This window comes from Sparus aurata, chromosome 6 (assembly GCF_900880675.1).
Source record: "Sparus aurata chromosome 6, fSpaAur1.1, whole genome shotgun sequence".
Taxonomy (NCBI): Eukaryota; Metazoa; Chordata; class Actinopteri; order Spariformes; family Sparidae; genus Sparus; species Sparus aurata.
In genome coordinates this window covers 5,543,788-5,569,865 of record NC_044192.1, presented here as the reverse complement: position 1 = coordinate 5,569,865, position 26,078 = coordinate 5,543,788, and the positions used below count along the sequence as shown (strand labels likewise).

Sequence of the window (26,078 nt, the reverse complement as noted above, 5' to 3'; positions counted from 1 at the left end):
CAGAGCGCCTTAAAGGACAATCTCAGAAAAAGTCGGAAATCACAAACAAAAATCACAAATCACGAACTCGAAACGGCCAGGGCTGAGGGAGTTTAAGGGAAAGGGCGTTTCCAGAGAAGGACATTACAGTACGCAGTCTAAAAATAACCAAATATCACTGACCGATGCAACAGGTAAAAGGGATATTAAGTTGTCAGCCTTAGGTAACAGAAGTAACACCAACTAGAAACAGCACCTCATAGGAGGGTCTGGTTCACATTTATCTGTCCATCCTCTGCATAAATTGACCTTTCCCATCCCCCAACTCACTGACACACTGGTCCCGCCTCTAGTACAAACCTCCCGGTATGTCTTCATTACTAGCAGCAGGGCAAGGTACAGCTACTTAAGCAGGGATAAAGGAAGACGCAGAGAAGAGGGGGATAAAAGGGGGTCTGGAAAAAGAAAGAAACATATACAGACAGAGACAGACAGAGACGGACAGAGACTTTGAGAGAGAAGACGTGAAACAGAGCAAAAAAAGAAGAAACTTTAAGGATAAAAAAAAACAAAATTAGAGGTCAAGTGGAGAAAAAAGGGAGAAAGAAGAAGAAAAAACTGTTGGGTAGAAAAAAGTTGAGATTTGTTGACCAAAGAGGCGGAAAAATCAAGACGCGTTGCAAGAAAGCAAAAGGCTGGGGGGGGACGGAGAACGAAGAGCGGCACATCATTGAAACGAGAGAAACTGAGAAAGTGGCACACTGACAGACGGCTGATTCAGGATCCACAGGTAAGGCGAACGCAAATTATGATCCAATATTGTCATGTTCAGATTCGGGAAATCGGTTCAGCGATGTAAATGCAGGTTGAGGAGAATTAAACCCATTAGCATCCGAGGTTCAAACTCTCACCGCATGTATGACAAAAGAAATTCTTTAACGGTCCCCAAGCAGAATTCTTATATGTGAGGGGAATTTAGTGTAAATCATCCTGTATGAGCCACAGATTTCTTTTCGAGTTGCGCCAGCTGCTTTGAAAGGATTCCCCCAGCTGTGGCCTGTAAAGCACGAAGAAGAAAACGTACTGTCATGGTTGAAGTAAAAATCTGGACCCGATGATGAAAACCAAATTGGTCAGCGATTAGCTGAAATATAGCGGCTTTGTTCAACTCAGCGTTTTGACTGATGTTTCGGCGCGTTCATGCTAAATCAATGACAAACAGCCGGAAGGACAATGCAGTTGTAAATTGTGACAGGCACCGTGACTGTTCACATAATAATCTTCTGCTGCAAAGGACCAGATGAAGTAATTGATTTCTTCGTGTTTCTTAATATGTATTTACTGTATGTACAACATGTGCAGTAACACTGTGAGGAAACACAAGCGTGTTTCTCCTCATTCCGTTTGAGGCAAACCACCAACGCTCTCAGGGCTCCATCTATCGACTATCTTGGTCCATCATCAGTTATCTTTAGGAGTCAGTGTAAATAGCCGCTTTTTAAAAATTATTAAATGAAGAGGAAAAAGGCTTGTGTGTGCTCATTAAAAGTCAATCTAAAAAGCTTTCAGGAGAGTTTTAGGAGCGTAAACAGTGTGTTGTTAGCGATAGCAGATTTCTTTCAGAGTTAAGAACCCGTTTGAAGCTGCGCTGCGTTTACCTGCCATCATCAGCGTTTACAGCTCACAGTCATAGCACAATATAACCTCCATTTATAATATTTATGATTTGATGATGTATTAAACATGTACTTTTAAAGACACAAATGCATTTATGATGTTTTGAATTGATGATTACATGATGAAAACAGTATAAAAGTAAACAAAAAACATGCCTCATATCCAATCAAAGATTAAATTAAGCATCTTTTTCATATGTTTTCATGCAATATTCTACTTTTTGTAGCATTTATTTCTTACGATTAACTACGATCAACCATGACATTATTATCACAATATTAGTCAATATTATGTACACTGTAGTTACACTGTAGTACTGGGCACTTATCTTAAACCTCTATTTCTAGCAGGAATTCTATTTTTACCTGTAAATACATATATAGAGATTTCACAAATAGTTTAATGAACAAATCTTTTGCTGTTATTTTATATTACTGACTACTATTAATGATTGTCTTCGTCATTTACATCTTATTTTAATCTCTCTATAGTGTGATATTCTGTTCTAGAAGGGGCAACTGTTATGTACCGATTCCTCCGCTGGGATCATTAAAGTATTACTGATTCTGATTACATTTGCAGTATAAGCTGCCCTTAAATAAAAGTCAGCAGTAAGATCACTTGTTGGTGGGGCTGGGAGGGTGCTGTATTTGTATAAATGCGTTCCGATACAGTTACTATTTACCTGTTAACGTAAATTAAGTCAGTAGGGTAATCGTATAAGTATCATCAATATTAAAGTAATCTAACTTGATTGCTTTCTGTTACTTTTAGATCGTATCAGTACATAAACATTAGAACATAAATATCAGTTTTTTTCAGTCTTATTTACGAATGAGTCTTCTGCAATAATTGATGTGATGCTGAGTGATGCTGAGTGAGAAGGACGTCATGTGTGCCCATGTGTGTGGTTACACACTAGTATATAATCATTTATTTATAAAATTGTAATCCCGATATTAATCAGCTTTTTGTTAAGTTACCTTTTTTCATTTCCCAATTATGTTTTCATGTTATATGTACTCCGTTACTTCCCACGCCTGCTTATCGGTTCAGATAACATAATGTAAATGAATCGTATACAAAACAATATGAGCTTTAAATACATTTAATGTCATAACTTGTTGTTATAACTTATATAAATCTGTACCCTTGATTATAACTAATAATGATAATAGAGTGATTAAGGATTTAGCTGTAAAACATCAGTGTTCTGAAGTAGAAACTGTAAAAGATATCATCAAAAGGACTCCTTTCATGCATACACCAAACAATAACAGCGATGCTTTGTCGTCTGGCGTTACTTAATGCTTTCATGAAGCATTCAGTCATTTACATCAACGTTCAATCACAAAGCTGTGACTCCCAGGCTATACCAGCTATTGACAAACACACTATGAACAAAAACATGCCTGAGATCCAACTCCAGCATTCTGATACAAAAAATACGACTTCTATGATTTTGAAATTGACGTCTAATGAGGAAGACTGAGAGGATCCGAAGACCCTGAGATAAACGTGATCTTCCTCTGACCCTTTAATAATTTTGTCCAGATGTGAAACACTTTCTCACCTCAGTGTCTTTGTTTGCTGTAGAACATCAATAACGGTCTGTCATTTTAAGACACTTTGGGCTTTTTCCATGATCACTTTTAACACCCTGGAAATAAACCTCAACCTAAACCGTTAAATCAGTGGTTTTAATTTGGTTATAGTCTTGTTACTGTGGTGGATTCGTACTGCAGTCAGCCTGTAACAACATTCTTACAGTGGAGCTGTTTTATGTCTTGGCAGCTGTAGTATTAGGTGTAATACCCGCAAACACGCACACACACACACACACACTTCCCACTTTCTGACTTTGTGTCCGTGTGTGTGTGTGTGTGCGTCCATCTGTGTTTGTGCTCCATACCAGCGTAAGAACATTGTATTTCTATGTTTTGTCTTATTAGCGTAGTTACAATATAACTGTTTATCATCGAATAAATTACACAATATTTCAAGTTCTTGTCTAATCTGACACAAAGTACGGCCTACTTAGTGTCTATTAGAGTTGGGTGGTATCCAAATTTTGATACCGTCAAACCTCCTCCCTATTTTACCATGGTATACGGTATTACCGTGACTAATTAAAAATTATGACGTCAGGCTCAGACAGCGTCACCAAACTGTTGACCTGTGCCTTCACCGTTCAGAAACTGAATACCAAAGGCTGAATACTGAAACAATAACAACATAACATGTACAATATTAACAACTTTTATTAGAAACAAATAGCAGCTTAAAAAAAGTGCAAATACAACAGTCAATCATAATTAAATTAACTAAATCAATTAAATAAAATCACAGACCGAGCAACTTTTAATAACAACAAATAGCAGCTTATAAAAAAGTGCAAACAGGCTCACAACAGTCAACCAGAGTTGAATTAACATAAACATCCATATTATAACAATTATTGCAAATCAGTAGGCCTAATTTAAAACACAGTCCAGTCTTCCAGGCGTCTTTTTTTAAAGGGAAACCAAATAAAAATACCTGAAACAATTAAATAACATGAATAATAAAAAAAAAAATACAAACAAACGCACGCGTGCAAACACACAGTGCGAATAACTGTGTGGCAAGTGGCAACAAATCTAGTCAAGGTTTTTCACCAGAAAAAACAGCATGTTCCCTTTTTCCGGCTTTAATAGGGCACGTTGTGGGCTTACAACTTTACCTGCGGTGCTGAAAACCCGCTCCGATGGTGAGCTTGTGGCACAGATGCACAGGTATTTTCGGGCCACTAGCGACATCTGGGGAAAACGCCCGGCCGCACATTTCCACCAAAGAAGTGGGTCCTCGTCTCCCTGAATAACAGGCTCCAAAGAGTAGGCTGCTGTTTCAGCTCCGGCTCACTCCTCTACGGTGCTGACAGGACCTGCCGCTGCATCGGCTCATTTTTGCAGGAGACTTCCGAGAGTCATCTTTTTCCGTGGCGGTTCGGGTTGCGCCTCTCCCTCTCCCACTCTGATGGCCACTGGACCTGCTGGTGCTTGCCCCTCTAAACTCACGATCTCAGCCTGTAATGCAGCCTTGGTCTCAGCCAATGCGTTGACATCAGTTTCATATCCTCCACGGTAATGAGGGTCGAGGAAAGTGCATTTTCTCATTAATTTGCGCACTGAATCTGATTCATACTTGGCCTCCAGCTTTTTTAGAATTCCAGTTTTTATTGAATTTGTTAGCTGGAGGTCGTTTTCTGACACAACCAACACATTGTCCCTGCAGAGCTGGAGAATGGGGAGGATAGAGGAACTAGTCACATAATTCTCTCCTGACAAAATATCAGTGAAGACAGGCTGCTCCTTCTATCATCAGACAGGACGTGTCTGATCGCTTGGGCCTGCTCGAGGATGCGCTCCACCATTGCCAGTTTGGAGCCCCAGCGAGTTGCGCAGTCCTGCCGAAAGGATGGATGGATGAATGAAATGAATGAATAAATAAATAAATAAATAAACAAGCAAGCCCATTAATGTGTAGTATTACATTATATTCTTAGTTGCGTCATCTAACCTTAACAGATTCAGATATTCAGATACAAATGTATGCTTACCGTAATGAGACTGTGTTCTGGAAGTCCCAACTCCACTTGCTTCTTGCGGAGTTCACTCTTACGCTGCCAGCTGTGTGAAAAGGCCCCGACAATATTACGGCACAGTCCGAGGGCGCGCTCGGTTTTTTTGCCTCTGGTCATGCAATGCATTTGTGACAGCCAAGTTCAGATTGTGACCGAAGCAGTTGAGCCACGGCCAATTCAGGGACCTGACTGCGGCAGAAATGTTGGCAGCGTTGTCAGTGGTTATGGCTGAAAGTTTTTTCTCGTCAAGCTGCCAGTCCTGAAGTGCATCTCTGAGCGCAGTAGCAAGATTGTCCGCGGTATGACTATCAGGAAAATATGTAGTTTGGAGGCATTTGGATTATAGTTTCCACTCAGATGTAGGCCTTATGGTGTGGACAGCTAGCGACATATATGGTGTCATGTTAAATGACGACCACATGTCAGTTATTAAGGAATAACTGTCTGCCTCGGACAGCAGAACTTGAACCTCGTCTCTAACTTTATTATATAAACGTGGGACGGCTGTTTGAGAGAAATGTTTCCGTCCAGGCAGCTCGTACTGGGCATCTAGGACCTTTACCATGTCCTTAAACGTCTTTTTTTCCACCGTATGGAAAGAGACCATTTCCTTCGCCATGTATTTTGTCACTGCATCAGTGCAGGTTTTCCAAAGTACACTGTCCCGTTTGTACTTTGTTGCTTTCCCAAAGGCCCCCATTATTGTCCGCTGCGTGTAAGTGGCGGTGGACCGAGTTGTAGTTGGCCCTGCATCGGTATCAGCGGGAGGTGTTGAAACTGTTGCGCTGAGCGAACTCGGGGCCAAATGCATCCTCGCAGCAGTAAGCGGGTGGTTGATCCGGAGATGAGTCCTTAAGTTAACTTGTTAGGTCTTAAAGTGTAAGAAAACCTTGTTTTCCAGGTGTGGAAAAGTAATGGAAATTACTCAAATCCAACGTGAAGTCAAGTTTTGGAAAAATCCTAGTAGTATGTTGTGTCTAATAAAATTAAGAGTAATCTTCATTAGATAACCTTCCACGTAATTTAACAACATTTATTTTATTGTAGCTCTATTAAACATCAATGCGTGCCGACGTTTCTGCTACTGTCAAGAACGTTTCGTCCTTTTTTTGGTAGATACATTGGGAGTATGCAAAGAAAGACGCTCCACAAAGTTGAAAGAAAGATTATATAGTCTATAAAATCAAATATACAAAGTATTTACTTCTAGCAGCTCCTCCTCTAACGCTGTGCCTTGATCTGTTTTTTCCTCACAGATTGTTCAGAACGCTCCCGGTGTTATCTAAGAGTGACTGTATTGTCTTGTGGTGTGCGGTCGTGTGTTATGGCATGACAGAAATGGAATACCTTATGTAGGCTATATCATATTATTTTGTAAAGTGAAACTGTTTCTTGTTCTATTTCTAATATTTCAGCTCGGAGCCTCCCTGCTGAGTGTGTTTGAGAGATAAAATGCCAACAGTCTGTAGACCAAGATGCTGGCTTTTATTTGCTGGATGATTGGAAGGAATAAAAGGTTCTACCATTTACCTAAAAAAAAAAAGATAATGTATAGTTTTTATCCAACAAGGAAAACTGAGGAAGGAACCTGCGTTTTCAAAGAGGTTTCTGATTAGAATAATTTATGTGTGCCTGTCAAACTACTAACAGATGAAAGCAGTGTGTAGTGTTGAGACCCAGATGTCAGACGTGACACAGGCGTTAAAAACTACCATCCGGTTGATTCATCCTTCCCCACACCTCCTTCTCTTTTCCTCGCCTCACTGACCAATAATGATTACTGATGGAGGTAAAGGAGAGGCTGCTTCACACATTGTATTATCCAGGCTTTGACCCTTGACCTCCTCTCCAGGGGTTTCTGGGATCGTAAAGTGGGCAATGGGGAATATCATTTTTTGGGTCTTAAGGAGTTATATATAGCCTCAGAGTATTCACTGAGTAGCCTTAAAACACTTATTGTAGCATTTATAGCCGTAGCTAACTGCCGATGGTCTCGTTCCTTGAAAAACAACAGAACAGCATAAATACTGAGCAATAAAACAAAAGAACAGAAAATACAAATTACAATTACTGAATTATAAAAACACATCAAATCTCAATGAAACCACAATGAACCCTTTGGATACAGAGTGATTATTCAATCACAAGAAAGGAAAGAAAGCACTATACAAGTGGTTTCCTGGGTTGTAAGCTCATAGCGATGGACGTTCAAAATGTTAAGACTGGGGTGAGCAGACAAAACTGGTTGATAGTTTAGTCTAACTCCCAGGTGGTCAGTATTTCTGAACTGGGAAAGCAACAAAATAACTGACTCTTTTTCTGCAAAACAGTTCAATTCCATCTTTAACACAAAATATATATATGATGGAAAAACAAAAAATAACCTAAACATATGAAAACATCTCTATCTAAGACTCAAACGGCCTCTCTGAATGTATTTATTTTGAGTTGCTTAAATTTCAAACAAAGTTGTCTGTTTCTCCTTCTGGACATCATTTCTTTGAAGATTGTAGAAAAATGTGGGAATAATTTTCAAAATGAAGACACATTCATATATACTGTACATTATTATCTAATGTGTGCTTGCTTGTTACAAATATAAAATGATAGTATTAAAACGTAAAGCTCCATCAATGAATATGTAATCATCTGCTGTTTAACTAGACAGGGGTCGAGGTTACACAATAACAGAGACTCTGCAGCTGTACTAAACCACGTTCAGCTCCTTGTTCTGGTTTTTACGACACACTGTCTGTAACTCTCACCGCTCTCATCAACCTGTGTCCTGCAGCAGTCGGCTGATAAACACACCGTTCTGACAAAAAGCTTCACAAAAGCTTTGCACTGAGCCATATTTCATTGAAAATATGATTGTTTGGAACAAGCTGAACAGATGGCTCAAAAGCAGAAAAGTGTATTATGTTGCAGGAGGGATTTATAAAGTTTCTATTGACATCTCAGCAATTTATTTGCATTTAGATGTGAAACTATTGGAAACCGTTCTAAATGCTGTAAATCCAAGCAGCTCTGCTGTCCTCCAGAAAGAATCAAGATATAAACTGTTTTCAAACTTCTGCAAAACCGCAGGAGGTGAGTGTTGATACTCAAAATATAAGGACAAAAGAGTGCTTTGTTTTGAGTCAGGCTATCATATTTTGAGAGACAATGATGATGCTGTCTTTGTGTTGCAGCCACAAAAACTGTAGACAGCTGTGAGGTGAAGAAGAATTGAGAATATAAAAACTCCTACGAGTTGTTTTGATGCCCTTTAAATTCACCAAACAACAACACACAAAATAAGGATGAAATTGGTTATTATGCTTTTATAATTACTAATATGTAATAAATTAGCCTAACAATTGCTGTATTATCACTCCTTGATAAAAACATGACATAATGATGTAATTTGATTTATTTGCATCTTATTTTCATATTTTCTAAAATCTTCTAACAACAGCGGTGCCCAAACTGAAACTTAAAAATGAGCAAAGGGCCAAAAGTAAACAACTTCTGTATTGTATTGTTAGGATGCTAAATGATGCCAGGATCCAACGGTCCTTTAATTCACTATCCTACAGTCATGTCTTCACCACGTTTCGAAATAGCCAATTTTGTTCCCGTCTCTCTTTAAAATCATAATTAGTTAAAAAAAGAAACGTCCTCAAGAAATGCTGACAAAGAAATGAAATGACTGTTGATGTCCCATTATGAATATCTTTTCTACTCCAAAAAATGCAAATGTTGAAGACAAAAAAAACAAATGTTGATTTGTGTTTTATGAATATACTTTTGATTTCGTTTCCGTGCTAGAAACGTCTGGTGGGCCAGATAAAACTTAATGGCTGGCCATCTTTGTCTCACAGGCCCAACCTTTGGCAGCCCTGTTTGGTAACATTATAGTATAATTTAAATCTCATTTTAGTCTAATTTCTCTAAATAAAAACATAAATAAATCTATTGTTTGCTAATACAAAGGAGTACTTTGGTCATCCTCTCCCTAATGCCCCAGTAACCCTAAAACCCTAAAACCTCACAGGCGAATTCCTCTAGTTATAATTGAAGGCAACTTAAAGGAAACTCTCATCTGGATTTCAGCAGCTCGACTCAGAGAGGACTCACTGGACTTAAACTGAGCAAATCAAACCCTTACCCTATAACAGAGTTTGATAATTAGTGTGCACTTCCTTTAAAAATGTGTATTTTAGTATTTGTATTTATAATGCATTTACATTTACACTCAGTCTATTGTCGATGTAAAATTAATAACAGCCAAGTTAATCATTATAATGTAGAAATATTATCAGACTTTCCAGAAACTTGCCATAATTGTCTTGTGTCACCACATAGAGTTGTTTCCTACCAACATCCGATGTTTGTTTTAAACACTGGTGTGAAAATGGCTGCTTTAAATAAATGTATTTCATTTAAATGCTAATAAAAAGTCAAGCTTGATTAGCTCCGTTTCACAAGCAGATTTTCGTTTGTTCCTTTGATAAACAGAGTTTGGTTGGATGAAAAGTTGCAGGTCGACTTCCGTTGTTTTCATGCTGTTTCTTATTCTTTTGTTAAAAACAGATAATGAAAAAAAGGAGAGAAAGCTGGCCGGTGTGTGTGTGTGTGTGTTTGTGTGTGTGTGGAAGTGGAGCCAGCAACCACTGCAACAGAGAGGATACATTCAAAAAGTAAACACTACATTTATACTAATGTCCACGGGGATGGAAATTACTGCAAAATTATTTCAAAATGAGAACCAGACTGTCGGGGCGCTCTGATGTTATTCTTCCCCCTGTTCCGCCAGTTTCCTAGTCATGTTTCTTTAGAAAATATGAGTGAGTGTGCGGGTGGGTGGGTGTTCAGGCAGAGAAAGTCTAAAGATCCTCAGATTGATATCTGCCCTGTGTAGATCAGATATTTTGTCTCGGTTTAGCCACTAAGATAAAAGAATTGGTCTGTTGGTCTAATTTTCCCTTTTTAACTTATCCAGCGGCCATCAAGCATGGATTTAATATAGACTTTATATTTCTTAATGGCTCATTTACCTTCTTATAAATGACAAAAAGCAACTTTTATTACATCTAATTCCTTTTATTAGCATAATTACCGTATATATAACAGGATGAAAATTGCCGTTTGATGGCGAGACACATTTGTTGGAACTAATACCATGTGTGTATCTGTTCTGCTGCCAGGGTTTGTATTCACCTACTTTCTTCTCTGTAATCTAATAAAAGCGCATCTAATCTAATGAAAGTATGCACCAATGGAGCACAGCTGCAATCATCTGTCAATCTACAGCACATGACCAGGCCTAACGATTACCAGTTCACAAATAATCAGATAATTTCGTCATTAGTGTAAACACTTCACACTGCTCAGAGGAGAAAGAAATAAGGAGTTTAACAATGCTGCTAAACCACACACTCTAGTTAATGGCCATGAAAGTTGTACACATTTTAAATGGGCTCAATCTTATTTGTTTTGAGATCTTATTAGAATTATACCATTCAATGTTTTGCCAAAGTTTTTTTTGTGGGACTCATATGTGTGTGTCTGTGTGCACAGACTAACATGTAAATCTAGTCCTGCAGCATACAGGTTTGCATTAAACTGTTTGTAATACAGTGTGTGTGTGCATCAATTAATTAATACAAACATCACACAATGCACGAAACATAAAGGTTAAGAGGTCAAAGACGAGCTGGTGATATCAGGAGCTGGTGATTGTTGAATAGTTACGCGTATCGAGTCTTTTATAGAAACTTTCCAACTGTGAGGGACGATATGTTTTCATATTAGTTTTGAAAGGAGATATTACGCTAATTTTCAGTTTCACAATTTTAGTGGGGTTACTACTAGAACAGGTTTCCAAGTTTTCTCATACTGTCCAGTGCAGCAGCTCTGTACTTCCCCTCCGTCTGAAACACTCTGTTTGACAGAGGTCTAATCAGCTCCGACAGCGCTGTCAGCAGCCTGACAGAGAAACTTCGCGGTGGATTGATTTTTAAACTGCACTGTGAAGAGGACGCTCGCTTTTACTTTCTCTGACTGTGTGGAAATCTGATTTTTTTATGTGAAAGGTGTTAAAACTAGCGGCTGCAAGTAAAGCATACTGATGTAGGCTGATAGAGAAGTTTAAGGGGGGTACACACTACAGGATAATCGGGCCGATTTCCCCCTTACGATCAAAGCCAGCAAAGGCCCAATTATCTGATGTGTGCAAAGGACATCGTGTCTGATTTTCCTGTGGTGTGGGGTGTGTTAAGAGTGATTTTGTCCGGTCAGACCCTCTCGGAAGGTGTGGAAGGAGAGATCGTAAATAATGAACATGTTTAATATTTGCGACTAGAAATCCTGTAGTGTGTGGGATGTTCCGAGCGGACCTACAGCCAATCAAGACGCGAGCTGAGTCAGCTGTGTTTCTCCGTCAGCCTTTTATTAACCTGTTACCATGGTTACCCGCAGTACCGGGGGCCAGAGCGCACAGCGCTGCTCTCGAAGCTATCTGTAATACTTCTGACAATTTTGACGGCGGACGGACGGACGCTCGACACTGTCACGCGCGGAGTATAGCGGCGCTGACCGAGCGGTAGAGCGGCGCAGCGCCGCTGTTCCACCGTCTGGGGAGAACCCTGGACAATTTTTACTCTCCTCCAACTCGCGCTGTAACGCATACAGCCCACACTCTCGCCGTCTCCATGACTTTTTCAGCCAGTAATAGGCGTAAAACGCGTAAAACAACCACCACTTCATCTTCCGGTTCGTCCGCCATGTTTGTTTACGCTAAGGTCACGTTTGACCACGCAAGAATTGCAATATTGCGCGTGAAGAACCTGACACTCTGTTGAAGAAGCGGTTAGTGTGTGGTGTGCACTACGGAGAACACCACACACTATAAGATCAGCAGAGAGAGATCTTGTGCGATCTGTCTTTTGTTATCATCAAGTGTGTTACTCGTGTTTCAGCGGAGCATATCATGTCACGATGGTGGAGGTATATGCACGTAAGCGAGTTACCTTTAATTAAGTATTTCAGTAAAGATTTGTTGTTCACAACCCTTAGCCGCAACTTATTTAGCATTCATGGCCCTTCTACTCGAGCACCAACCAGGAAAAAAGTCTACAAATTCTGCAAGTCACAATCAAGAGAATATGAAGCAGCAGCTAGCTATTCCACAATAAAAGTGACGTGCACTCCACCGCCTACACTAGTTGTTGTGGTTGTTTTTAGAAAAACCTACCTCATCCTCTTGAACTTAGAGTAGTATAACTGTTCCCTAACCTGTTTCCATGTATTGCTGTTTAACCTGCAGACTAAGCAGTCATATGCTTTCTGTTCTATTTTGTATTGAGTATTTGTTACAATTGACAAGGTCTCGTTTCACAGCATTTCTTTTAAAAGAGCAAAAAGCCAAATTAGGTTTCTTTTTTCTGTATCTTGTTTCCGAGGGTAATATTGATGTCAGTTAGATGGTTCGAGCTTTGGAATAGCACCTTTTTTTTCACCTATTTACCTTCAGGTGCACGCACACAATACGTTTGAAATACATCCAGCCTGCAAGTCTTTGTCTTATATCTGGACAGCAGCATGCAGAGCGAGGACACTTCTGGCCTCATATTTTGCTCACAGATCTGCAAATGTTTTTGTTGCCTGTTAACTAAGTTATTTAGCATTCATGGCCCACCCATTTGAGCATCAACCAGGAAAAAAAGTCTACAAATTCTGTAAATCACTTACCTTCAGGAGCACATACACAATACATTTGTAATCCAGCCATGTTTTTTTTCCATCAGTTATCAGTTTCAAAGGTAGCTAATTATCGGTAGACAAGAAATCGATATTGTACATCCCTACCAATAACAAACGTCATGTTGTAGTACACCTAGGCCTGGGCAATAAACCGAAAATTTACCAAAATGACAAAACTAGTAACACGTTACCAGCATTACTGATTGTGTAGCTTAAGTGCAACATGGAGCATGAAGATGTAAAGAAAAAAATAAAAACAGCAGAATTTACTTTGAGCAAGTTTGGAGGAAAGTTGGAGGTGTGGACCCATTTTAAACAAGTCGTGGGCCGTGATAATAACATTTGTTGGATTTGTCGAGTGCATTAAGTGTGGCACTTGTTGCATTATTCATTAAGATTTCTGTGGTTCAAACAACTCGCAATTGTAGTCGAGAACGTCAGTTATAACAGTCCACGTATTAAACAGTTGTCGGGTTTAAATCGGTCTCGGGCTCATAATTACATTCAGGGTGTCGGGCCGGGCTCGGACACAACGTGCACGGGCTTGGGTCGGGCTTGATTCTAAGCTCTACTCGGGTCCAGCCGCGACTTTACTGAGGTTCACCCAGTGTGAGCAGCAGGAGGTCAGCTCACCTCCCAGAACATGGCACTGAATCGCTGGAAACTGATTTAGGGACTGTCATCAAATTACTTAGCATAAATATATTAATACAAAATAATTGCAGTTCTTTCAATATCTTCCATTCCATGTGACCCAGTGACTCCAGCAGCAGATTGTATTAGTAAACTGGACGAATGAGACACAGCTATGTTTATTGTACTTTAGTGCTTCCTCTATTTTTATATGAATATTAATATGCAGAAATCTTGATTTTTTTTCTCAATCGCTTACATGTCATGTGACACACAGATTCTGATTCTGAAGTCCTCAATATGTTTATTTATTTACGTCCAACCTCTTCCACCACCTGCAGTACAACCACGTGATTCAATTCTAAGAATAAAAAAAGGGAGAAGCGAGAAGCTTAGAATTTGTTTATAAGGGACTGTATATTTTATACTTTTAAACTTGTTCAGTTGTTGTCATTTCAAGTAATCTGTGCTTTTCAGCTGTTCAATCGTGTGCTTATCAGTTGTTATTTATTCAGTTATCAACTACTAAATAAATAATATAAATCTTAACTACAATGTAGTTTTACAGTCCTTTCAAAGTGGCATTTCTGTAAATACACAGGATTTTTTTTCCTTTTATTTAGGTGCCGGGGGGTGGGGGTTTACTTATCGTTCATTTATCGTTATCGAGGTGAGTTGCTACGGATATTGATTTGAGGCCATATCGCCCAGCCCTAAGTACACCAATCAAAATGAGTAAGGGATATTTATTGGGATATGCAATAAAAGTCAGATGAAATGTGTAGCATTATTCAGGCACAGAATCAAGTGAAACAATAAAATATCCCAATGTTGCAGGCCTGCTGAGAGGCACAAACCTAATGGCCAAAAAATTAAAAAGTGTGGTACCTTATTTCCAGTCTCTGATGAAGAATGATGTCCGGCAGGTGTCCACAGAGATCGCGGTCCCTGCACCTTTAACCAGCACCTCTGTCTCCATGATAAACAAAATGGCGCCAAACTAGCGACAGCGTCGTCTCCCCAGGACTTGATTCAGTGTGTCCGCTGGAAGCAGTCTTGTCAAATCTTAAGGGTGTCCATGTCAGAAACGATTAACTAGAGCTTTTAACGGTTGCCGAGTTAGCTACACAGAGGCTACGAGTCCATTAACTTTGCTAATGAAGGCTAACAAAAAACGGCAGGCTAATGAGCTAGCATAAACGAGTGAAGCTAAAACTGTCTGACAACACCTGGAGAAGAAAATATCTTTAGCTGCTCGCAGAAAATGTGTAGCGTGATTATTCTGACACAGACTGACGAGTGGAAAGTCTGAGACATCAACTACAACAACAAACTATTTGTTTACATCAACTCCTCCCGGTGACATTTTCCGTCAAGCGACCAAACGTAGCTAGGGCTCGTACTTCCGGTTTTGGCACGTTCGTCAGTCCCCCACCTCAACCAATGAACGATCAGTATTACCTTCGTCACAGATACCACTTCCTGTTTCAGCTATAAGTTTGTTCAAAATAAATCACACTATCAGAATATGTCTGCACCTTTTAAAACTGATTTATCAATGTCTACATCTTTAAATCAGCCATTAAATCGCCTTTATATCATATTAATGATGTATCTTTTAACCATTTTTACATTTTGAACCAGAGGTGGGTAAAACAAAAACAAAAAGTCGATTCACACCCCTATTTTGAACTTGTGATGGAACATTCTAGTTTTCTTGTCTGATTTTAAAACATTTATATACATTTACTTCCAATATATGGGATTTTTTTCACCTGGTTACAAGTAAATGTTTTTCCCCATTGACGCCTAGTGAAAAAAAATTACTTTCCACACTGTCCATTTGAAAAGAAATCCGTCAAATGCATGAATTCAGTCTCATCTCACAAGGACCTCTTGTCTGTTAAATATCCAACCTAAAGGCATTCATTTTATTTAATCATCACCAGTGATTTTAAACATCATAAAGGTGACTTAAATACCAGATTGATAGGTAGTGATACATGTCCCATCGTCAAGATCGGCATTTCTTAATTTTTGTCTGCTTGGGACATGAAATTCAAGTTTATCGTCAGATAATTGTATTATCTGAAATTGAAGAGTCAACAAGTGCTGTACAAACTAAGATGCAGCAGTAATAACTTTCATTTTTAACATCCATGTTAGAGACTATCTTCCCCTTAATATCATCAACTTTTGAGTAAAAACATCAGTACTATATCAATGACATGTCACAGTACAGTGACACTGCAGAATATCCAAAGATGAGTGTGAACTTGCAGGAGCTCTCCATTCAGCACCACAGAACCACTACGCCACAGGTCCAGAGACGCAGTGACTGCAGTGGTTTTCCTTCTGGCACACAGTTGCTGCTTTTGCTGCTTAGGTGACCGAGAGTGTTTTTCTGATGTTTGTCTGAATCCTATTCTGGCTTTCTTGCTCGTTGCTCGATGCACTCTTGTGTCTCCTTACAAGGTTGACTAAAGGCTGCATTGAAATATCAACTTTGCAAAGCGATATTTAATTTTTTCTACAATCTCAGACGCTCTTTTCCGAGTTTGTTATCAGCTTTTTTTCATGCTGTGCTTCTGTGCTCCTGTATGCACTGTACAGTATAGCTTGTTTCAGTCATCATACCCATGAGTTGTTAAATACATTATTATTGAATCAGCCATGTGAATGTTGGATTAATATATTAACACAGATCAGATTCCCATGGTGATGATGACTCTTCTGTTCTTGTGTGCCGTTTTCTGTTTTTTTTTTTTGTGTGCAAATGTTGGCTTTTGCGATTCTGCGAATGACAGATATATTAAAATGTGAACGCATCAGTGTACAATACTGCCATTTCTACAAGTTTAGCATCACATTTGCATGATATCTATATCAGCTGCTTTCATATCAAGAGGTGGACAGGATGGCGGTGGTGTTACAGTTGATGAGCCAAAATCTACTTTTCAAGAGTTTCCAGTGCGGGGAAAAAAACAACTATTTTAAGCCAAAACACTGGGTTTTTTCTGAACCCTAACAAGTGTTTTTTTTGTGCTTTAACGTAACCAGAATATTTCAGGGAGACAGGATTAAAAGAATCAAAACAAGACAGAGGAATTGAAGTAAGATCGGATTTAATGTGAGCAGAGGGAAAAGACTTTGGCGCTTGGATCCCAGCAGGAAGTAGGTCAGCATGATAAGCAGTCCAAAATAAAGGGTGTAGACAAGATAAAGACTTCCTCCCAGCAGCCTTAACACTGATGGAGGTGATGAGGAGTGGAGCTTTTGCATTTACAACGTTTACACATCAGATTAAAATGAGACTCCTCGCGGCGTTTTGCTCCTCTAAGTAAACAGAAAATGTAGTTCTAAATTCAGATTGAGGAGAAACTTCTGATCTGCAGATACCTTGGAAGGATTTTGTGTTTTCACTGAGGAGAAAATGCGCAGATATGTATCCTCTCCTCCCTGCAGGGTCTCATAGCCTTCATCTTATATCTGGACAGCAGCATGCAGAGCGAGGACACTTCTGGCCTCATATTTTGCTCACACATCTGCAAATGTTTTTGCTGCCTGTTAACTGAGTTTTCTGTAAAAGTTTCGCCTCTTTAAATCATCCTGCTTTGAAATGGAGCAGTGCACTGAAGGGTGGTTTCCAAGCCCTCACGAGAACCAGCCACTATGATCCTCCGTCGATGCATTAAAGTCGAACCAGACGCCGTGCAGGAGACGTATAAAGGTGGATCGAGGTGCTATTTGACAAGTACAATGTGCGTAACATTCTTGCTCAATGCTCCCAGCGCTTTCAAAGGCATTGCACAACGCTTAAAGTGATACTCCGCCTACAATATTTAACCCCTATGGCCTCAACAGTTACAAAAAAAGACTGACCTGTCAGTTTCATGTTAGTTACAACTGATCCTGAAGTTGTCACGGATAAAAAATGAATCAAAACATTAAATCTCGTAAGTGTCAGTGCTTTCCCCCCTTTTCTTTAACTCCTCCTGTACTAATAATATAATATTTTCTAAAAGAAAAAATGTATATACATGCATACATTCACGAACACACTGTACGCTACAGGTCGACCGATTACTGGGCTGGCTGACTACTAGATGCACAACTTAATATTTCTCAGACTATCGTAAAAAAAAAAATGCACCACTGTGGCTCTGATGCAGCATGAAATCTGCAAAGAAACTACTTGCTTAAGTTATCAAATGAACAGTAACAGTGAACTAAAAGTGACATGACATTATTTTGTCTACCCAGTGGAAAATCATGCAAGACAAGTTCTGCAGCTAAAAAGCCAGGTACCAAAGTAAATTCAATTTAGAATCAACAGAGAGGATAAAGGGAAAAGAATAAACAAGAGTGACACTATGAAATCACAAACACACGATACAACAATAAAAGCCTGGACGGAGTTCTCTGGTGCTGAACATAGAAAGAAACAAAAAAAACCCTGGACTATGAGACTGATCAGACTGTGTCGTTCATCAGCAGGAATAAAAGAAATAAATAACAGTGCCTGGGCTGCTGAACCTTTTGCTGGCCCTGGTTTTCCCTGACAGCCGCTTAGAAACACTGTCTGCAGCGCTTCAGCTCCCTGCTCAGTTTCATCATCCTCTGTCAGAAAAACAAAAGAATGCACGGAGAGAGAGAAACGTAAAACACATGCAAGCCAAGCAAGGTTAGTCCAAAATGTTCCTCCCTCCGCCAACATCTCCCAGCTCCTCCTGGATGATCCCGAGGTGCACGCAGAGGCAGAGGAGGTACACAGTCAATCCAATGTGTTCTGGGACCGACCGGAGGCACATGCGTCCAGACAGTACCCAGGCAGCCTTCTCACACGAGGGACACTGCTTTCACTGAGTCCTTTGGCTGGAAGAAAAACTCATGACAGCTGTGTGTGGTTGTCCAGGTCAGGGTTGTAATTACAGATCATGAAAAGAGAAAAATCTGGATTCGTTTTTGGGCAAAAGATGACACGAGGGACTGTTACAGATCTTTTTAACCACTCGTTAAAAATGATATAATCAAAAACCCCTGTGTGAACATAGTTAGACTTTTTTCAGAACACTTTATGATAAAGTCACTTAAAATGATGCATTGTGGGTCTGGAGGTGCAGTGTTTAGTGCTGTTGCCTCACAGCAAGAATGTCCAGGGTTCCAGGCCCGGCTGTTCTCCTCGTATCCTGTATCTCTGGGTACTCCGCCTTCCTCCCACAGCCCAAAGACATGAAATTGAGGTTATTAGTCACTCAAAATTGTCCATAGGCATGAATGGTTATTTATCTATCCAGGATATACCCCGCCGTTAGCCCGATGTCAGCTGGGATCAGCTCCAGGCCCCTTGCAATGGATAAGTGGAGATGACTGATGCATGTTGGATTTGGGCCCATCTCAAAAATGGACCCGTGAAGACCTACAGTGAAAACTAACAGTTTCCCTTAAGTGAAAATACACTTCATATACTCTAAATGTATTTCTTTGTATTCCCATTAGGAGAATTGTACTTCATACCCGCCAAAACAAGCTTTTTTTAACTCTTCGCCTCCATTGTTGTTACTTCTGTTCCAGGGAAAGATGCAGGCCTTCCTGTTGTTTGGCTGTTTTGTGCTCGCCGTGACAGAGTACGTCCTCAGCTCGGCTCACATGGTCCCTGACGAGGGGCTCTCGAGCAACAGGGTCTTTGTTTCTGGTGCTCTGTCTCAAAACCTTGAGATGGGAACACCTCCTGTAGTTATTGTAGGTAAGTTTGCAAGTTTCACTTTATTTGTAGAGTCACATCCCAGCTCGAATGGTAGTGTGAATATCTCCAATTTTCACATATACATATTTTTTTTCCATTCACGGTTAAAGTTCTCGCTCAAACCAAGAGTGTGCTGTGTTTAATATCAGGATGTCACATGCTTCTTCACTGACCAGATCTCACCTCCCCGCTCTATATGCAGATACACATCTACCTCATTAGAACAAACTGAAGAAATAAATATCCATGGCCGAATTAGCAAGAAGCCCCAAATAGTAAGGAAAATGTTGTAGAAAGCATTTCACAAAGTTTAACAGTTTCTCTGATAGCAGAAAGTTTCAAAATTGTGTGTTTTTTAAAGGGAGTCTGGTGATTTTCTCCGCTTCCTGCAAGGGCATTTTTTAAAAGGAAAGAAACATCTTAATGTGTTGAACTCAAAGTTTGTTACGTTTTCTGCAGCAGGTGATCTGAATCTCTAAAAGGATTCTGACATTCAGCTAAAAGAAAAATATACAAGTAAAGCAAGCGCCACAGAATGGAACTGCTACATGTAAAATGTGCCAGGTTGATTATCGATAAGAAGTTTGTCACTTAGCACGTGTTTGTGAGACTCGACACTTTGTCCTCCTTGACAGGCTTGTAGGAGGTTCTCTGGATATCTGGGGGGAAATATGATTAAAAGACAAGATAGCGCAAATGTTCAAATATCGAACAGCTTTGGTTCTTAGTCATTCAATAACTCTGCAGAAATCTCAGTGTCAAGCTCAGTGTCATTTCTGACTAAAAGCTCAGCTTTGAAAAACATCTGGAGACGGTTATTCACACCGTCACTGCCAGTAAACCTACCAGCCTCCAGCTCATCTAACACTCTTACGCCGGGTACCTTTTGGTTTAAGAATTGACTTTATAATCCAAGTTAATTCACATGTTTTCGTTGCCCCACTCCTCAGAGATCTTCACACTCATCATCACTTGTTGTCCGGAGGTTTAGACTGATACACAAAGGTGATCGAGGTTTTGCAGTTAGAGAATAACCTGCCTCAGGAGTTCAGGGCTGTAAAATCTTGTCTAATCTTTTAAATCACTTTTAAAAAAAAGCTTTTTGTTGATTTTATTTGCTTCGTGACAAACTGTTTTACTCTCGTTGTGTCTTCTGTTTCCAGTTTTTATTGCTTTTAGCTTGTTCTATTGGCTCTTTGTTTTATTCGGTTCTGTAAAGCACTTAGAGTCTGTGTTCTTAAAGGTACTACATTACTACAGTTTGTATTTATCATCATCGCCACCGACTCTCTGCCATTCCAGAGGCATCTTTATTTACCGATGTTCTCTTTCAGAGTTGCCTAAAGCAGAAAAGAAGAACAAGAAATCCAAGAAACAGAAAAAGGTATGACGAAAGAAGTTTTGACCCTGTGTGAAGATGATTTATCAAAAGAAAATTTCACAACTCGTCAAATACGGCAGCTGTCAGTTTTTATATGCGAAGGTTAAGACTTTCAAAATAAAGGCTCAGCGGTCAGGTTGACAACAACGGATAAGGCACTGCAGCTGGTTACACTTTCAAAATAAAGCATGCTGACAAACAGTTCATATTAAGACACATTATGACTTTTGGACTGTTATTAACGCTGTCAGATGGTCGCAGTTTGGTTAGGGTTAGGAAAAGATCATAATGCATAGTTAAAATAACTACACACAGTCTGGTGATACGAAAGTGGCGTTACTGACTTCACTTGTGTTACGTGACGTAGGTTAAATGTGCAATATGTAAGAAGTAGCCACCCATCAGATTCATACTCCAACAAATAGTGGGGCAGCATATCACCAGATTAGCCGCTAACTGCTGCTTAATCTTGTAATTATCTAGTTAGCCCAGTTAGCCATGCAGTTAGCAGTGTGGACTGGGAGCACGAGGAGCTGCTTAGCATGCTAACTTCAGTAGACATCTCTGCAACACAATACATAGACACCATAATGTCAAAAATACTGTTTCTCCACATTCTGTTGATCACATTCGTTGATTTTTTTTGGAACACTTTCCACTTAAATTCTTACGTGTTGCCCCCTCTTACTCACTGACTCTGACCAGGCTGCTGTGTGTAACACGATAGGAGTGAGAACATGCTGATGGGAGTTCTGTTTCTTGTGTGACAAAATAATTTTTTAACTCAAAACGTACTTTTTCTAGCGTTGGTCCAAACTCTCAGCTGCTTCTCATGGTCCTGATCACACACAAGCTTGGAACCATTTGAGCGGACCGTTTAAGCAGTTATTATCTTGTCACACATGCTGTCTCCAGAGCCAAGAAAATAACTCACATACTCAAAACATACCTCTTTTTTTCCTTTCACAATCTGGCCGTACCAGAACTTCCACTTCCCACAACACATTGATAATTCATACTCTTTAATGTCACACACACTGCAGCTCATTCTATACCTCCTATCCTTCTCTGATTTATCTCATTTTGTTCGCTGTTCCAACAGTATGATCTCACGTATTGAGACTTTCTCTCTCTCTTTCGCTCAGAACAAATTTGGTGTGAAGAAGCGCCCTCCTCCTCCCGCTAACTGCATTCCCGTGGGGGGAAGCTGTAAATCTCCAGGCAACGTGTGCTGTGATTTCTGCGCCTTCTGCAAGTGTCGGCTCTTCAGAACTGTGTGTTACTGCCGAATGGGCAACCCTCGCTGCTGAACATCCGGCTGCAGCCCGTCCAAACTCCGAGCTATCAGACCAATTTTAAAAAAACAAAGCAAACTTCATGCTAAAAGCAAACCGCTCGAAGTGAACACCGAGAGGTGAATCACTTCGAGTCCTCGGTTTGTAACTTTACCCCCAAAATTCACTGCATGAAAGCACTTTATCACAGAGGACTGCACCACAATGAACTTTCCTAAAACCTTACAGGGTGTACTGCTTATACTGAAGCACTGCAATGATGATTTATCATACGTTTTTATTTTACTTTGAGCTTCAAGCATGCATTAATAGGATATATGCACAAATAATTCTATATAGTGCTTTATTTTTACACATTGTTTTACTCAAACTTTAATTACAATGGGTATCAAATATTTTATGAAGCGTAGTAAAACTGTTGTAATAACATTGTTATTGCTTTTATTTAGAGCATTTCATGTAATCCCATCATTTAGTCCAGGAAGCACCTTCTCTGCACCTTTTTTTAATTTATAATATTAGCTGTTGATTTAAAAAAAAGACCAAAAATAATGTTTTACTGCATCTCTAAATACTTTATCACTTTATTACTTCCAAGTTTATTAGCTCCTCACTGAGACACCAAGTAAATCACTGCCTGGCCCAAATAAAAAGATTCACCACCTGGATTCAACTAACTATTGGATAATTACTGCAGCTATTAATATGATTCAGCTGGCAGCAAGTTATCAAACCCTCACTGATGCAGGAAGCAGCTTCTCATTTCTTAAACAACCAAGTCGGATGTATCCTGCGGTCATGCAAAAGAAAGAAGATCTAATTATTGACCTGCATCAAGTAAAGAAAACAACTAAGGAGATGCTGAAACTACTAAACTTATGTTAAGAACTGTCCAACGCATTATTAAAACCTGGAAGGATTGCAGTGAACCATCATCCTCCAGGAAGGAATGTGTTAGGATAAAAAAACCTTAAATGATCGAGAACAGAGATCACTGAAACCTTTGGTGAAATCAAATCGTTAAAAAAGAGAGCATTTCCTCACGTACAGTGTGAAGAGAACTCAGTGGGATTGGGACTAAACAGCTGTGCAGCCTTAAGAAAACCACTTAACAGCGAAGGTAATCGGATAAAACTGCTTCAGTTTGCTAGTGAGCATAAAGATCGGACTCTGGAGCGATCAAAAAAGGTCTTGTGGTCTCGATGAACGCAGATATACCCTGTTCCGGAGTGATGGGCCCATCAGGGTAACGTGAGAGGTGGACTGTAAAAGCCTGTGGGGGCAGTATGATGATCTGGGGTTGATTCAGTTGGTCAGGTCTAGGTTCAGCTATGTTATGCGCCCAAAAAAATGAGATCAGCTGACTACCTGAACATACTGAATGACCAGGTTTTTCCATCAATGGATTTTTTTCGTCCCTGATGGCACGGGACATTGAAAATCTTTGGGATGTGCTGGAGAAGACTTTACGTAGAAGTCTGACTCTCCCATCATCAACACAAGATCTTGGTGAAAGATTAGTGCAACTCTGGATGAAAGTAGATGTTGTGATGCTGCATAAGCTGATCAAAACGATGCCACGGCTAATGTGTGCTGTCATCAAATCTTAAGGCGGTGACTTTCTTTTGGCCGGGCCGTGTTCACTGCAGGGCAGTTTTGCCTGAAACGACTGCCACTGTGGTTGTTTGTGAATGTTAATCAAATAAGAGGCATGTCTACAGTGAGTCTGAAGTTCTCCTGGAGGCATTTTAGTTTACCTTCTCCATTATTATCTTGTTGTAACCAGTCCTATAACTCTGTTATCATCTGTGTTTTGTGACTGAGGAGAAGAAGTCGAGCTCAGAGTCGGATCTCTCAGTTTTAAATCACTGCAGATACCAAATATAATTCCCAGGTCCTTCAGGCTTTAATTTCCATTCAGTCATTTCTATGATAAAGACAAACATTCTTACAATCCCTTTGGAGAACAATAATGAAGAATATGATGATGATAATGATTTTTTTTTTTTACGTTAGAGTGTTGGCAGGTTGGACTGGAAGTGAAATCTCGCCCGGAAAACTGTGATCCTGAACACACCAGGCTGGACGGACCGCTGTCGGCCAATGTTGATTTTGCCAATGTAGTGCAACTATTATCAGACATATTCCTGATTAGAAGTGGCTTTATAATGGCGAAACTGGGTTGAAAATGAGGTGAATGTTGCTTTCTCATAACAATCTTTTTGCTATTGGATGCCGGCTGTTAGTTTTCAATCGCCGCTTGGCAACGCAGCACTCGACTTTGGTCGACGATGTCGGTTTGGTGTGTTCGGACCATACGAAGGAAAAAGAAATCTCTCCTCCCTCGACGGCTCATCCAACAGTGGGTGAGGTTGTCAGAGGCTGAATGAGAGGCTGAATGCACTATTTTTTAAATTGTTTCGGACTGTCTGCCAGATGAATGCAAAGAGTTTAAATGCAGGAAAAAGGTTTGGATGCATTTATACAAATTAGTGTTCAAATTAATGTTATAAGTTATAACGAAGCACCTTTAGAGAGGACATTTTGTAAAGTCAGTCCAAGGGAAAAAGTTGGCTTAAAAGAAATGTTTTGTTTGGTTTAAGTCTGTTGATGAAGTATATGTTTGGATTATTAGTAATTTAATTAGACATAATAATGTTACTTTAATGTCAGTGCTGTCCTGCCTGTTTTCTTTGTGTATCGCAGCTGTTTTGTTCCTCGCTTTTATTGTATTTTAATGGAGTTGTTGGTCAAATTTGAATCCCTAAATCTGCTTAATTGTTTGATTCTGCAGATGCATGCAGGTTTGCTGAATAAAACTGCATTAAAATGGTAAAAATGTGTCCATTTGCGTGTCTTATAGTTTTAATTTGTTTGCACCCCACTGTAGTTCCAGTTTTCAGTCTTCTCTGTTCTCTACTTTTCATTCAGATGTTGTCCACAAGTATTCGTAGATGAATTCACACGAGCTGAGGGAGTCGCAGAAATAACCGAGCAGTCAATCGTCGATTAATCATCTTGTGTCACATGTAAAACAACCGGTAATTATTCATCACGATTTTAATGCGACCAACAAACAGTCCAGAATGAGACGTGTCTAACGTCTCTTCTGAATGGTCTCATTGTGTAAGATGGCGCCTGGTCGACATTGTTTCCTGGCTGATGGGTTCAGGCATCTCTTTGCGGATGTACAAAGTTATAAACAATTCCCTGTGAATCTTATGGATTGCCAATATTAAAGCTTTGTTGCACGCAACGTTGTCTCCCTCTATGAGAACCTATAGTGCTGATAGTAAACAGATGTGTTGCTGTTGTGACGTTCAGTAATTTATGTCGGCAGAGACGTTCGTGTTATTGTTGGTTTCAGGCTCCAAACAACACGCCTCTGACCGAAAGGTTAAAACTCTTTGTGTGTCAGTGTTAACATTTCAATGCAGAGTGTGCAACAGCCTTTTTCCTCAAACCTAGTCAAGTACAATCTCATATATCAATATAAAATTATTGCCAGTCAGTCCAAATCATAGCGACAGTTTGATCCTATGTACTTCTGATGTGTTCTGGTCCCAGTAACGCCTCAAAATTGAGCCAAACTGACAAAAAAATACAAAATAAAAACAGACAAGCTATTATCAATAATGAGCATATAATATGAATTCAGAATTTCCAGGAATGGTTTTGTAGTTTGAAAAAGTTACCCAACCAAAAGACAACTGTCAAAGACAGTGTTGTTTTTAGGTGTGTTGCATTTCTGTTCTGGTCGCCACATTTCTAAATAGATTCATCGTTACCTGACTCAGATCGACTGTACTGGCGGTGTTGCAACATTCCTCCCATTCCTCCTGAAAGTGAGCTTATAACGGCATCTGGTTTGGAAAGAAGTGGGACATAGGATGAAGAATTATCGCTGACAGCTGGAAGACAGACAGAGTTCTGGACTGGATGGATGGACGATTCTGAAATACTGACGGAGAGCAGGTGACGCAGAAACATAGGAGAGGT

At 39.8% G+C, this 26,078-nt stretch overlaps 1 protein-coding gene across 1 annotated transcript; it reads left to right on the top strand.

Moving 5' to 3' along the window:
- Positions 1-353: 353 nt before the first annotated feature.
- On the top strand, positions 354-24,922 carry asip1 (agouti signaling protein 1). Its single transcript, XM_030418773.1, has 4 exons — positions 354-769; positions 19,232-19,403; positions 20,738-20,787; positions 21,930-24,922. Exons 2-4 carry the CDS (start codon positions 19,238-19,240, stop codon positions 22,092-22,094), a joined length of 381 nt encoding a protein of 126 aa, XP_030274633.1. The 5' UTR covers positions 354-769; positions 19,232-19,237; the 3' UTR covers positions 22,095-24,922.
- Positions 24,923-26,078: the final 1,156 nt, after the last annotated feature.